Raw genomic sequence first — 16,513 nt, 5'->3', positions numbered from 1 at the left:
TGTCTAACTTCTGATAGTAGTAATCGCCTCGCCAAAGGTTATAAAAACACGCAGGTCTACTCGATATTTTTCTTTGTAACTATTTTTTAATTCATTTTTTACACACATACCCACCCACCACACTCACACCCTAACAAACAGTGTATATATACGCATATCCTGATATTCTTGCCCACCCACCCCATACAACATGTTAAAACTTTAATATAAAAACAGAAGCCGTTGAGTACTAATTTTTTTTTCAATTTCAGTGTACCAATGTAATGCATCTTCTTTTTGACCGGTTTTTTGACCTTGGGCTTAACTTAGGTCAAGGACATTTATGAAAAGACATACATATGTTGTTGTTAATGTTGACGAAAATTTACGGTAAACATTAAACCTCCTGCATGTTAATCAAACAAAACGCTGTGGAAATGTAAGTATTTCTTTGTTTTCTAGCATAAACAAACCAGTCATCTTTGTACATTTGTTTAATTATTTATATACTCGTGTAAACAGAAAAGATTCATTTTTGTAAGTTTATATTCAAAAATTCTTAAATTGTTTAATACAAGTTTATTCAGAATAAACTTTGTGAGCGTAAATTTAAAAGTGCTTAATTATAAATTGTTTCAATGAAATACATGTACATCGTATCTCTACTGTTTAAGAAGTCATTAATGCTATTTTTCGACTAACAGAAAAATCATGAACGCAGGAATTAACACATTATGCAGTGAGGTTCACTTATATCTTTATACTGAATGTCAAAACACGATTATTTTCCAGTTGAAAATGGTACGTTGTGACAGAATTAATTTCAAAAATGATACACACTTTTTGATATAAAAACATAAAAATTGTAATTCTGATCCAAAAATTATGCTTGATTTAAGATTATCTCGTAAGGATACTCGGTTCAAATTTCAGTGAAAATTAATTAAATATGTACATGTGTACATGTAACTAGGACAACACAGGTGTTAGCTACAGCATTGTTCTTTTTGTTTGGGCGGGACTTTCTCCATTTCAAAGGAGTCATCAAATTGGGGTTTTCTGATGGAGGTTGAGAGAGAGATGTGTTCCGAAGGTTGTTGACTTTCCGAAGGTAGCTCCAGAATTTTCTCTATCAGAAATTTCATTGCTTCATCTAAAATTCAAAAAGGAATGTTAAAATGCAACGCTTGTACTTTTAAATAAATAAAATGGTCTATCCGAACAAAAAATACACTATGTTTGTATTTACAATACCAAATAATAATAATAATAATAATAATAATAATACTTTATTTATTTTATTTTTATTTATTTATTTATTTTTTATTTTTAAGAGGGTAACCCGATTAGTGCAATGCACTAGTCTTCCTCGGGGCCCTCTAAGCAATATTAGCATGTTCACAATAATACAATAATAAAATCATTGTACAATAATAAATAATACAACATGACGTAAACATACAAGCACATATAGATTTCAGGAGATTTTAGTTGCGGCACGTTATTATGAATTTTTCTACATTTTTACGAAATGTGTGTAAATTCTGTGAAAAACGTATGTACAAAGGTAATTTGTTCCATAAATGAACACCGGAATAATGAAAAGAATTTTTAAATTGATTTGTTCGATATTTCGGTAGATGAAGGTCATAGTTTGTTTCAGATCGTAGAGCATAATTACTAGAAGAAATAAATTCAAAAGAGTCTCTTAAATAAGTAGGTGCCATACCATGAAGTGTTTTGTACAGTAATATATATTTATGAAAATCGATCAACTCGTAAATAGTCAGCCATCCAAGTTTTTCGAATAATGGTAGTGAAGGGGCATCATAAGCCACATCTAGTATAATACGGGCTGCCCTTTTTTGCAATTTAAAAACTCTTATCTATGCCAGCACCTGGCGCATTACCCCAAATAGTTAGGCAATAATTCAAAGAAGGCAGAATGTATGCATTATAGAATAGTTTTCTTGTGTGTAAGGGAAGGAATATTTTTATTTTGCATAAGGTATATAATTTATATGTCAAAGATTTACAAACTGAGTCAATATGGTGATTATAGCGCAATGAACCATCAATATACACTCCCAGAAGTTTTTCAGATTCAACATTTTCAATTAATTTGTTTGAGGCATATAAATTTAGTTCAGGTGAATCTATTCTTGATTTTCTCTGTTGAGTTCCCATAAGCATACATTTTGTCTTATTGGTATTTAACACCATTTGATTTTTGGAACACCAATTTTCAATCTCGCACAGATCAAAGTTAAGGGCATTCTCAATACCTTCTATATTTTTATGATATGTATGCAAGGTTGCATCATCGGCAAACATATCAATATCTGTTCTATTTACATGTAAAGGGAGATCATTTATATACAATAAAAATAATAGGGAACCTAAGATAGATCCTTGGGGCACTCCTGCTGTGACGGGCAAAAAATCAGAGGAATATGTTCCTATTTTTACACACTGAGACCTTGAGGTTAAATAAGAATGAAACCATTTAATAGCCATTTGATCAAAGTGATATGATTGAAGTTTACTTATAAGAATTTCATGATTAACCAAATCAAATGCCTTGCTAAAGTCAATGAAAGTTATGCCTACTAGATTTCCTTGGTCCATAGCTTGTAGCCATTTATCTGTAAGTTTTGTAAGAGCCGTTTGACATGAATGAAATTCTCGAAATCCAGATTGTGATTTAAATAAAAGATCAAAGTTAGAGGCAAAGTTGCGTATTTGATTTGCTATGTGTTTTTCAACTAATTTCGATAATGTTGGAAGAATGGATATCGGTCTGTAGTTCCCTGGATCTGCGTGGTCGCCATTTTTGAAAATAGGAGTGACTTTTGCTTGTTTTAAACTGGATGGAAATACTCCATTAGTGATACTAGCATTTATAAGATGTGTAATAGATTTGCATATGACATTTGCCGAAAGTTTTAGAAGACGAGGTCCGATAAAGTCTATACCGGCTGACTTATTTACATCCAGTGTATTCAACATATTCAATACTTCAAATTCAGTTATTTCATCAATACTGAAAAAATTTTCTTTCCCTAGTTTAGTTTCTGTATATCGATTTAATAATTCTGAATCAAAACTTTGTACTGACATATCGGCTAATAATTTACAGGATATTTCCGTAAAGTGTTTGTTAAAAATATCAACAATATCCTGTAAATCTTAAAAATCTAAACCATTTTGTGTAATACGGCTAGGTGTAAAAGTTTTGGATTTAGATGCCAAATGGTTTAAATAACTCCACATTCCTTTAGGACTTGAGCTTTCTTCAATTGCTGATTTGTAATACTTTGATTTCGCTTGATCTATTAATTGTGTCACTTTATTTCTCCAAATTTTGTAATTTTCTGAATTCCTTTGTAAATGATATGTATCGCGTAAATGTCTAGCATCATTTATTTCTTGTGTTAACCATTTAGGTCGAATTTCAGTCTTGACTCTTTTAGTTTTTACTTTGGCATGCTTGTTAAGAATATCATTAAACAATTCATAAAATTTATTCATTATTTCGTTTGGGTCTTTAAGTTCAAGAAGAGTGTTAAAATTTGCATTTTCTAACTCTCTCAAAAACTCGTTTTCGTTGAATTGTTTAAAATCTCTATATTGGATTTCAGTATGTTTTCCTCTACGCTGTATACAATTAGTTTTCCGTGTCAAACATACAGGGTAGTGGTCAGAAATAGCAATAGGGGGCACATTTGTTTCACATATGCTTTCTGGTTTGGTTGTATAAAAATGATCAATTAAGGTACTTGAGGTACTTGTTATTCTAGTAGGAACAGTAACTATCTGTGAAAGTCCAAACTCCTCTAAAGCAGATGTCCAATATTGTGGGGGGTCTTTCATTAGATCAATATTGAAATCACCTGATAGAATAATTTCAGTATCGTCACAGCAGGAGGCACGGTTCACCTCCCTTGCTAGGTCCTCCGCCCAGCAGGAGGGGGCAGATGGTGGACGATAAGCAGAGCAATAAAATATAGGTTTTGAATTTTTTAGATTTATCTCTAGCCATATTGTTTCAATATTACTGATTTCAAAATCAGTTCTACGTTTATAAGAAATGTCATTTGAAATGTATATTAAAATTCCACCACCTGCCCTTCAGGAAGTGTTCAATTTCTCCCTTTGAAGTCTCCTCCCCCCTCAATATATGTACCTATATAATTATCATGACAGTTTTTCTTCATAGAAAAACTAAATGAGCTTATTTAAAAGAGCAAAAGGAGGGGGTTAATTTGCAATGAAAGGAGGATAACCTGTTACCCTGAGGAAAGAAAGTTAAAATAAGGTGAAATACTCAATCGCATTTCTCGGCCCTTTCCGGCAAGTTACGAAAAACACAGTTTTTCTGCTTGTCGGAAATGCTAGAGAAGTTGCGATTACGTAAAAAGCAAGTGCGTAAATGTTGGGGAATGGTTACTGAACATTGATAAGAAATCATTTTTAATATAGCTGATCGAATAAATAAATTAAATGATTCTTGAAAAACCTCTAAAGCAATTTAGGGCCCTGGGTATGGATATGAATTTGTTTAGTAAAACTAAAATAATACTTTCTTTTTGTTTTTTTTTTTTAAATTTCTTATTCATATAACCTACAGTATACATGTATTGCAACAGCTGCTAGAGAATCGAGTATCATCTTTATCAATTTTAAAGTTTTTGAATTTATACATTAATTTTGCCTTCTTTTTTTCAAAGAAGGTAAATAACTATTTTTTAAGAAATGTAGATCTTACCGATATTCTTATCAGTTTTAGCTGATGTAGGAAACCAGCCCGTAATGGAATTTTCTTGACAATATTGGTCTAGTCGTTTAGAGTCAACATCAACATCTTGGAGATCACACTGAGTGAGAAAAAAATCGACCTGACATTTTATTTTAAAAAATAAACTTGACATTTTATTTCATAAAAAATTAATGTATGTCGGAAAAAAGAACAGAATTGCCACTCGTAAAGTAGCCATTTATCCAAAAAAAAAATCTAACGTACCAAATTCAAGCAATATCTTTGTTAAAAAACACTAAACCCCTGATCAGAGGTCAGTACATTGTCATGTTTTGAATTTTCGTATATATTAGTAGCTACACTGTAGCTCTCCGAGAAAATATTTATTGACAGACTGGAGAGCTACAGTGTCACCCAAAGAAAAAATATACATTGTATATTTATTGCGCACAAAAAGTAGCTGCAGATCTGTAGCTCTCCGAAAACTAAAATCTCCGGTCTGTCAATATATTTTTTTTTTTTGGAGAGCTACAGATCTGCAGCTAGTAGATTAGAAGTGCAATTCAAGATCGTTGAAATATTTTAATTTTTTTCTTGTTTTTAATTTCATAAACTCTATAATGTACAGTACGTATATCAGAATTTTTTTTTTTTGTTAAAACAGCTTCATGTGGGTGAATCTCATTCAAAAAATTTATTTTCTCTTGATGGGAAATTTGGCCCACTGACAGAAAGAATTTTGAGACAAATAACTGAAAAATGAAGATGTTTTGCATTATTTTAAACATTACGTGTATGTTCTCATCTTTTACCTTGTTTGCTAATAACAGAACAGGAACCGGCTGCTCATTGGCTAACATTACTTTGGAATTAACGTCACCAAGCCACTAAAAATAGAACTTATTCAAAAAAAAACTGACTTATTTGCAATTTTTTTTCAAATCACTGCGTTTACATGTACATTTCATAAATTTTAAGGTGACGAGTACAGTAGTTAAAAGCCATTGGTGGATCTGGAGGGGACCCGCCCGCCCCCTAAAATATACATATAAGATTTAATAGGTATTAAAATAAATATTTTTTTGGTACCGGTGTGGCTGTGGGCCCCTACCCTGACCCCAAACTGCTCCCCCTTTTTTTCAAGATTCCTAGATCCGACATTGACCACTAACCCTGTCTATCAGAGGAAATGAAACAGACCAAATATTTTTTTTAAAAAAAATCTGGTTTGGATACTATTTAATCAAATTTTTACAAAATAATTTTTTTAATACTTCTGTAATCTTGAATTTCAACAACAGTAGTAAAAAAAAACTTTCAGCTTCACATGTTCCTGCATTGTATCAAATTTGATAATGGAAAAGTTGTTAAATATGAAAAATTTTAGAATACATACTTTTGAGACAGAGTCGAAGGTAGCCGGACTGCAAAAAAGTCGTAGTTTATATAGTTAATCAAATAAGCATGACAGGTATATATCAACATATAAATTTTCAAATTTTACATCCCTTTTATCGAATTTAAGCCTTGAAATAATTATATATAAAACAAAAACTAGAAAATTACTAGTCTAAATTTTTTTGGTAAGCGATTACCCCCCCTCCCCCATTCCTCCGATGGTTCTTAAATCTTAAGGATTACGATGCCTTTACCAATTCTTTTTAATAGTGCGTCCATATACATGTGTCATGAGAAAAACTTTGTTTTCAATTTATATTTAGAATTAAAATTTACAGAGTTCTATTATTTTAATTAAATTTTTAGAAAAATAAGGTAGTAATTTAGCATTTATGAATTATTTTTAAAAGTTTATTTTTGATAAATAGAATTTTACTTTTGGTAGAAAATATGTACATTAAGTAAACTCTCTTTTTAATTGTAATTTCGGAATTTCACAATTGTCATTTGGAAATAATTAAGTCATGAACTCATTGGCGATTGAAAATTGTTAAATATTGAAAGACACATGTACAAGTCTCAGTTTTAAAACAAAAATGTCCTTAATATCACACGTTTCGTTTAACTGAAGCGTATAGAATAAAAAAAAATGACTCACCGAGAAAGATCAAATACAATAATGGCCGCTATTCTATAAAAGAGAAAAAATTAAATAAAAATTATAATCTAATACCACGCAGTTTGTGGAAATTAACTTGTAAAAAAAACATAAATTCCATTCCATATGAACATAATTATTTTCTAATTAAAAACCTTAATTTCTCAAAATGAAAATGCACGTACGTGTCTGATACATGTATCAAAAAAAGGATAAAGAAAAAAACTTACGCATATTTGTAATAAACACGAGTCATGTGCCCGAATCTTTCATGACCCGCGATGTCCCTAATGGAGAAAAGAAAAGTTCTGAAATCATACATATATACGAGTTATCGTTCCTTCAACATAACGTGTATATATATATATTGCTCGGGGTGATATATATTTAAGAAATGAATTTAATTTTTGAAGATTTATAAGGTTATGAACTACGACGCTTCACGCCGGCATATTTCATGAAGCGCGTTAGGGGAAAATTATTGGAAATGTAAATATATATGTTTATTCACCAATCAAGGGCCCTTAGGGGGCATAAACAATTGTTACAATATGATTACAATTAGACAGTATTGAAGTTTATTGTAAATTGACAGTTCTGTAGCTCGCTAGAATCGACTCTGGTCTATCAAAAATTTTCCCCCGAGAGCTAGATGTACAGTCTATGTTCTGCAGCAACATAATTATTAGAAATAGACCAAATATAAACTATATAATCCCTAAATTATAACACATGTATTTCGTTCGCTTTAGGACAGTACTGTAACTTACCATAGCTGAAGGTTGATCTTTGTATGTTCATCCCAATCCAAAAGCTTTAATGCGAAATCGACGCCTATTGTGAGTTTGTAGTTCGGAGAAAAGGAACCTGAGAAAAATACATGAGTATAATAAATACATAATGTAGTGCAAAAATTCACTCAAAGCTTTTATCAAGATGACAAATAAAGGGAAGGGTGAACCCCCCCCCCCCCAATTGATAAAATAACTAGAAAATATGAGGCGCATTTGGGTATAGATGGTTTTTCATTGAGGTGATTTAAGTAAGAGTTATTTCCCATGGCCGCCATGTTGTAGGGCAACATTTCCAGATCCCTTCATTATTCAACCAAGTTCAGTTTGTTACAAGTATACTGGTTACTGAGTACGTAAAGTTACATGTAACACTACTTTTCTTCTGAAAATACGTTTGTTAATTAAAGCCTCTATTAATTCATAATCTTAAGATTGTAAATATTTCCCCCATATATTTCTGGCATGTATGTTTAAAACTGGTTGCTAAAAAGAAAAAAATCACTGCTTTGCCCTACAAGATGGCGGCTAGGGGGAATACATTTCATTCCGAGGCAAGATACAATGTATGTCATAGGAAAACCATCTATTTTGAGATATTTTCTGATATTTCAAAAAGAAGGATTTTTGACATCTATATATAAATAATTCGAAATTCTCGTTATCAGAATTATTTTGATATTAAGAATTTAGATTCTTTGTAAGAAAAATAGATTTCACTCAGGTCCTACACATGGTTTTTAAAGCTTCTCCTCTCATGTCGTTTATAAACAAGTTAATGCAATTAGTGTTTGGTAGTTGTGTGATTTTTGTTTAATCAACATCTTATGTATGTAATCTTAAAGGGGCATGGACACAGTTTCCGTTAAAAATGTTCAAATATATTTTCTCATTTTTTTATGCTTTCAAATATTTATCTATAAAGTATTGCTTATGATCATCAAAATTTGAATATCTGTTGTCGAGATACAAGACATAGTTAGAACTCATTTGTTATACATGTAAAATCAATGTAAACAGGGTTCGTGTCATGTTAATTTGTTTACAAAGGTTAAATATACTAATATTTGTCCGTTCAAAGCAGATTTTTTTTTTCAGTGTCAGAGGAGATTAATTCTAAATACGATTAGACTATTTCTAATGCTGAATTTTGTTTTGATATGTAAATATGATATTTTCTACATTGTAAACAAAAACAAGGCATGAGCCTTGTCTGTACATAGTCAGTGTATCTCCTTTAAAAATCAACAAATGATGTTCAAATTTTTTGCTGATCATTAGAATTGCCTTATAGTTAGAAATTGTAAACATTAAAATTGGTTTTTAAAAAATCAGTAGAAAATGTATCCATGACCCTTCAAAAAGATTAATAAAATAAACTTATAACTATCATGGGGGAAAAGCAAAGTATCATATTTGAATTAACACAAAAGTGCAACTCAGTATAATTATCGTGATATCGGTCTGTCCATTTGTGTGTGTCGGGGTGGGGGGGGGGTGGGGAGGGGGTTCAGTGTTATATCTATTCACTACTCGAATACTCCAGGCTGGCTCTAACTTTTATCATTTTTGTATTTTATATGATGCAAGCTGCAAACATCGACATTACATAACGTTTTTTAAGGAATGAATTTTATCAAAGTCAAAAGTGTATCTAGTCGGCGGTATGGAAACGTAATTGCTTTCTAATGTAAATAGCGGAAGAAATGCAGTAAACTGCCAGTGTACATGTACATACAATTTTCTCAATATGTACAGCGTATATATATGAGTACTATTTGTCGATCACACACGTAAAATGGAGTTTCAAGAAGTTCTCTTTATTGATACAAAAAATTCGACACTCTAGATAACAAGAGACACATGGGCCACAACAGTCATTTTTGACTTAACTTTGGCCCTGCTCTTCTTCTCCAGACGTTCCCGGACGTGAGAGGCTATTGTGGCCCTTTTCATACGCCAGGGAGGGAGAGGGTCATAATTTTAAAAATTTTCAATCTACGGAAGTACGCTACTCTAGCTTGCTTAGGGATGCTATTGCATAAGTTTCAGCATTCCTACATGTAGCCCAGTGGTTCTTGACAAAAAAGTTCTTTTAAAGATTTTTTGTATATATTTCAATGAAAAACTTGGATTTCCTATTGCGGTCCTGACCTACTCCCAGGGGTCATGATTTTAACAATTAAGAATCTAGCTAATCTTCACCATTGCAGGGTGCTTAAAAGCTTCCACATGAGCTTTTCCGGTCCAGTAGTTCTTGAGAATAAGATTTTTATCTATATTTCAATGTAAAACTTCGATTCTCTATTGTGGCCCCGCCCCACTCTCAGGGGTCATGTGTTTACCAATTTAGAATTTACACTACCCTTAGATGCTTCCACAAAATTTTCAGTTTTTGTGACCCAGTGGTCCCTGAGAAAGAGATTTTTTAATGACGTCCTATTTTTGCCTTTTCTTGATAAACTCCCCTTATAAGGGGTCTTGGACATTCTATTTAACAATTTAATTTCCCTTAAACCCAAGGATGCTTTGTACTAACTTTGGTTAACATTTGCTCAGTGGTTATAGAGAAGTTGAAAATGTGAAAAATTCACAGACGGGCGAACGACAAACAACCGGTGATCAGAAAAAAACTCATTTAATCTTTCAGTTCAGGCGAGCTAAAGACCCGATTGCATGATCAGACTGTTTCAATTCAATTATCTTTCCATTATCATTCAGATAAAATATACACATGTACTTACTTAATAGTGTATTTAATAGTCATTTTGTTTACTGTAATAATTGAATATCACGATCGAAACAATCAGTATCTGAATTTTTTTTTTTTGGGGGGGGGGGGGGGGGGGGGGGGTAATGAGGAATTTAATATTTGTAAATTTTATGGGGGGGGGGGGTAGTGGGGGGATTGTCCTAGTTTAATGAGTTAACAATGCTCTTTATACTTTATTGCGGGGTGGTCGTTGGCGTGTACATGTATAATAATGAAATGTCTTGGTGTAAGGAAATTCAATGATGATGTTACCTTCAGTATAACGGCGAATAATCGATGTTTTTCCTGTTCAGGAATCAAAAAAAGATAAATTGATAAAACTTCTTTTTGTCAGGATAAATGGGACAAATGTATACGTATTTTACATATAACAACTATCAATCTCAGAGATACAAGTTTAACCCGGGTAATTAACTTGATAAACAAGAGCCTATACTATAGTATTACACGTATGTCTTTACTTTCAAAAATATGGAAATCTGATGTTAATTAAAAAAGGTGCTCAAGTACTTCAAAAGAAATAATAATAGTGATTTAAATCACTTCACGTGATATTTCTTCGATATATTTTAAAAACCCAGATATTTTAATGAAAAAAAACTTTGGAGATAGAAGTTAAATAATCTTTTCTTAAGAAAAGTAAATTAAACTTGCCTACTAATTATGTTGTAAGACACACACCTACACCGAATTCTCCTATCACAAGAATCTTATAAAGGTGTTCCTGTCTCGATAATTTAGAGGCGGGTGTTGCCGCCATCTTCGTGTCATGTGATAACTCTGTTTAATCTGTTTATCACGGGCACTTGTTTCGGTAATAAATTTTAACCCTCTAGTATAGCAGTGTTCTTATTACTAGTATACTATATGTTAATTATATGCATGGAGAAAAAAATGCACATGACACTAGTGTTGTTGCCATTGGGAAAGACCCCAGTACTTGATTGTGCCCATATGTCACAAAAGCAGAGGAACCTGTTTTCCAAAGACATGAGATAGTTGGAACAAGGAAAATTTATGAAGATTTTGACAATAGAGACATCTCTGTGAATGTACATACCCACGACAGGAATATGGTCATCAAAGAGAACATGGATTTACATGTAATCAAACCGATCTTTGGCATGGCATCAAGAGGTTAAAAAAGCCTTGACTGATATGTCAATTGGACCAAGATACAAGGAAGGATAAACGTGGTCTGAAGAATTGATTGATCAAGTGGAACCTGTGGCAACACATATTTACAGGGCAACCAAGTATTGTGATGGTAATTCAGCTACTTTGAGAACTTTTGTTGGACAATATTGTGGACCATTACCAAACAACCACACACAATGTCACCCCAGCTCCAGATGTAAACGAGATCCAAATTATGAACCTTCAAAGGTTGTAATTGAAAATTCGGTGGCAGTTAAATTACTGAGTATAAATTCCACTTTTTATAAGAATCCAGACCATTTTCATTTAGGAAGAGATACGTAATTCGTGGAAAGTTTTCATAATACTTTGAATATTTATCAAGACAAAAGAATTATAGCATTTGAAAGTGAACAATATAAAGTGTGTGCTTCTTGCTACTTTGCAATGGAATGAAAATGAAAACAGATAACATACTTCTATTTCATTCAAGCCTGATCCAAAGGCCCTAGAAGACTAAAGGAAAAAAGAACTATACAAAGAAAACATTTAATTTTAGAAATAAAATATGGATGGAAATCAATCAAGTGTACTTATAATAAAATTAAAGCGGAGAAATACATAGTAAAACCATGTGCAGAGCTTTATCTTTACTTTCTGTAAAACACGTGTTTGTTCTATGCAGGTATCTACATGTATTTTAATTTATAGCTTCACTCTGTAGTCTTTATCAGTTGGAGATCTGACCTGCTCCCTAATTGTTTATTGTTGTCCGTGTGGATATTTAACTAGGTCAGTTCTAACCTTTGAATCAATATTACAGAATTACAAGTGCCTATTTTTCAATTTATCCTGTCAAAGACAGTAATGACTTATTCTATCCAAGCGCCCATATAACACAGAAGATCAACTTTGGGATCGCCAGACAACAGGGCTCACCCCCATTTTATGTGTCGTCCGAAATTAGCAATATTAGCGAATATTTCCACGATCGACCCTGTGTTTATTCGGGCTTCATAGAGGAGTAAGTATTTAGATTTAAATCTAGATTTTTTTTTCAAATTGAGGTAAGAATTATGAAGATAATTTATCCAGAACCAAGCGCTTGTTGTGTGTAACACTATGTTCCCCAAACGAAGTTGGGGAACATATTGTTTTTACTCTGTTTCTTATTATTATTATTCTTATTATTTTTCTTCCTGGGAAAATTTTGTCCGCGAGTGATCTTGTAAACTACACATCCAACTTAGGTGAAACCTTTTTAGGGTAAGTAGGCATGTTATGTAGATTTGCGGAAAAACAAGGTCATTTTGCGCGCACGTGCTTGCAAGAGCACGCACATGCAAAACTTAAAATGACCAATATATAATGGATATAACCGTAACTTTTCTATTTTGTGACGAAATGTTTTGAAACTTATAATGTAAGGATATATTAGTAGTATGCACAAGATGACATGGTCAAAATAGCAAGATCGCACGCGCATGCACGTGTGCTTTGCTCTGATTGGCTGAAACTAAAGTCTCAATATCTTTTTTGTTTTTTGATAAAATTATTTGAAATTTTGAACATAGACCTACATTATGAAGATCTACAGCATGATATATAAGAATTTTCATGAAAGCATGCGCATGCCCGCGTGCTGCAATCTGATTGGCTGAAACTTTAAATGGCTATATCTACTTTGTTTTTTGACGAAATGCTTTGAAATTTAAAACATTGTCATTCATTAGGATATCCTACAATATGATATAGAAAAAAAATCAGGAAATCACGCGCATGCACGTGTGCTGCAATCTGATTGGCTTAAACTTGCAATGGCTATAACTCCCTTGTTTTTCAACCAAAGAGGATGGGATTTAGAATACAGATAGATGTAAGGGATTCCTACAAGAAGGTATGGTCATCATGCACGTGCACGCACGTGCGTGCATTTGGAACGAGTGAAATGAAAAATACACTTTAAAGAGTGATTTTTCATACTTTTTTACTGAATGCTTTAATATATTGTATATTAAAATATGTAGATAGTGTAGACAAGATGATATGATCATAACGGACAAGCATTCACATGCGCACGGGTGCAATGCTAAAATTTAAATATAATTGGTATCCTTCTGAGAAAACGTTGTTAAAGTCAAAATGCACAGAGTTTGTCTTATTTAAGTTATGAAGCTTGTAGGAAATATGGCACCAAAAAGGAGTTGGGGAGCGTTTGAACATCAAGCGCTTGTTACAATTAGCACTAGTTATACAGTTTTTTTTCAATGGGTTGCACTGCAGCTCTCCCGTTTGTCAACATATTTTTTTCGGAGAGCTACATATCTGCTTAATCTACAATCAATATCATATTTCCACAACCAACTTGATGGTGACGATATGGTTTCACTCAACTTTGCATCAACCACTAAAATTAAACCCCTGTGATGCGATTCCCGTGTCTGTAGAATTACAAATAAGAACGAAATCTGATCATCGAGTAAAATTTGTCAGACTACAAAATATATAGAATTTTAATATTATTCACTTTTTGACATGTTCCCTTACGTGAAAAGTCCGCTGTCCGAAGCTTAAGTCAGCTGACGGGTGTCTGAGATTTCGAAAATGTTCAGTGGCCCGCTTTGCTCAGTCAGTCCACGTGCACTTGACGTTAATTGTTCTAATATAAACAAGATGTGTTTGTAAAACACTGATGCCCCCGTATGGCAACATAGCGAAGATTAAACTTTTCTTAAATGCAAATTTAATATATTGGTACCCAAAGCAGGGTACTCTCACTGGAAATACAATTAAGAAATACGAAAGTAGGCCAAGGTTATAGTAATTTCATTAGTACGGAATTCTCCAAGGTCAAAAGGTCGATAATTGGTATCCAATGAAATGTCTTGCCACAAAGAATACATATAATATGTGAAGTCTGAAAGTCTTTGACCTAACCTTTCGAAAGTTATGGCCAAGGTTAAAAATTTTAAAAAGTAGGTCAAACTCCAAGGTAAAGGTCTAAAATTCTTCATATAAAATGAAAGGTCTTGTCACAAGGATTAACTAAGAAAAGTGCGAAAGGACTAGCCATAGTTAAAGATTACAAAGTTGAAGTTTTTTCATAAGTACGGAAATCTCCAAGGTCAAAGTCAAAAGGTCAAAGTTGTTGATATCCGATGAGAGATCCTTCCACAAATAATACATATGTGAAGTATAATAGTCCTGGTATTTACTGTTCAAAAGATATGGCCAAAGTAAAAGTTTGGAATTTTTGTGTAAAAGTGGGTCAAACTTCAAGGTCAACTTGAAAGTCAAAGATCAAATTTAGTGGTACCCAAAGAAAGTCTTCTCACAAGGAATACACATGTGAAATATGGAAGTCATAGTTCCTCTAAATCAAAAGTTATGGGCAAGGTTAAAGTTTTTGCGAACAAACAGATAGCTAGACAGAGAGAAAGACGGACGGACACGACAAAAACTATATACCCTCCGAAGTTTCGTTTACGGGGGCATAAAAAATAACCCCATACCTAATGGTAATGATACATTGTGTATTATTAGTATTGGGTGCATTTTTTTTATATAATAAGAAAAACAAGATGTGTTTGTGAAATACTGAAGCCCCCGTATAGCAACATAGCGAAGATTAAAACTTTTCTTAAATGTAAATTAAATATATCGGTATCCAAAATAGGGTCTTCTAACAAGAAACACGATTGTGAAATATGAAGGCCCTAGCATCACTTGTTCAAAAGTTATGGCCAAGGATAAGTTTTTAAAAGGTAGGTCAAATTCCAAGGTCAAAGGTTCAAAGTTGTTGGTTTCTTAAATAAGGTCTTGTCAAAAAGAATGCATATGTGAAGTATGGAAGCCGTAGCCCTAACCTATCAAAAGTTATGACCAAAGTTAAAGATTTTAAAAATAGGTCAAATTCCAAGGTCAAAGGGTCAAAGTTCTTGGTATCCAATGAAAGGTCTTCTCACAAGGATTACATATTATTTAAAGTAAGAAAGCCCTAGCCCTTACTGTTCAAAAGTTATGGCCAAGGTTATAGTTTTTTTTATAAGTACGGAAATCTCCAAGGTCAAAAGGTCAAAGTTGTTGGTATCAAATGAAAGGTCTTGCCATAAAGAATACATATGTGAAATATAAAAATCCTAGTATCTACCGTTCAAAAGTTATGGCAAAGTAAGTTTGGAATTTTTGTTGAAAAATCGGTCAAACTACAAGGTCAAAAGGTTAAATTTGGTGGTATCAAAAAAAAGTTCTTGTCACAAGAAATACACATGTGAAATATGAAAGTCATAGATTCACTAAATCAAACGTTATGGGCAAGGTTACAGTTTTTGCGGACAAACAGACACACTGACAGACAGATAGACGGACGAACACGAAAAAAACTATATACTCTCGAGTCTTCGATTACGGGGGCATAATAAGTAACGTCAGCTGCCTGTGATCTGGTCATCAGGTTTAAATTTTATTTACAGAACATGAAGATAGGAAAGGGGGGGGTTAACCTGTCCCCATGCCACTGCTTTATGATTTATGGTAAGTCTGATCAACATTGACAAAGTCTTAAAAGGTAAGAATCTATTACTTTTTCTAGTTTTTTTGAAAGCAGTTTTCATTTCTTGGAGGTAGGTTAACCTCTCTTTTTTTTCGATGGCTCCTCGTAAAGATGTGCAAGTTTATATGATATTCAAATGCTAACATACATGTGTTCCATTTTCAAAATGATTTCAAATGTGATACTATTTTTAGAATTTTGACGCAGTCCTTTTCAGTACTTGGTATACTTTATATAGACAAGATGGGCCTAACTAATGACAAGTCACTAGGTCAATAGACTATAGTTAATTCTCAAAAACTGTAACAACAGTATACATGTAGGAGAAATGAGAAATGAAAAGCATGCACAATCCCCAACAATAGTAGATTCTAGGCTTTCGTACGAACGTGCTGGTCGCCCGCGTGGCGCAGTGGTCGCGGAGTAAGGAGTAGACCTAGAATCCCACTGTGGGACGTGGAGACCG

General features: G+C 33.0%; 1 protein-coding gene across 1 annotated transcript; it reads right to left on the bottom strand.

Moving 5' to 3' along the window:
* Window positions 1-584: 584 nt before the first annotated feature.
* Window positions 585-11,170, bottom strand: LOC134239204 (ras-related protein Rab-32B-like). Its single transcript, XM_062721373.1, has 9 exons — window positions 11,040-11,170; window positions 10,611-10,643; window positions 7,565-7,661; window positions 7,025-7,081; window positions 6,795-6,827; window positions 6,135-6,162; window positions 5,551-5,625; window positions 4,748-4,856; window positions 585-1,132 (listed from the first exon to the last, which is right to left on the bottom strand). The coding sequence occupies exons 1-9, from the start codon at window positions 11,116-11,118 to the stop codon at window positions 966-968; spliced, it is 678 nt and encodes a 225-aa protein (XP_062577357.1). The 5' UTR covers window positions 11,119-11,170; the 3' UTR covers window positions 585-965.
* Between the last annotated feature and the right edge of the window lie 5,343 nt (window positions 11,171-16,513).

The sequence above is a fragment of the Saccostrea cucullata genome, unplaced genomic scaffold (genome assembly GCF_032062105.1).
Source record: "Saccostrea cucullata isolate Sc308-1 unplaced genomic scaffold, CSIRO_AGI_Scuc_v1 ctg169, whole genome shotgun sequence".
NCBI classification, from domain to species: domain Eukaryota; kingdom Metazoa; phylum Mollusca; class Bivalvia; order Ostreida; family Ostreidae; genus Saccostrea; species Saccostrea cuccullata.
This window is presented reverse-complemented; position numbering and strand designations above follow the sequence as displayed.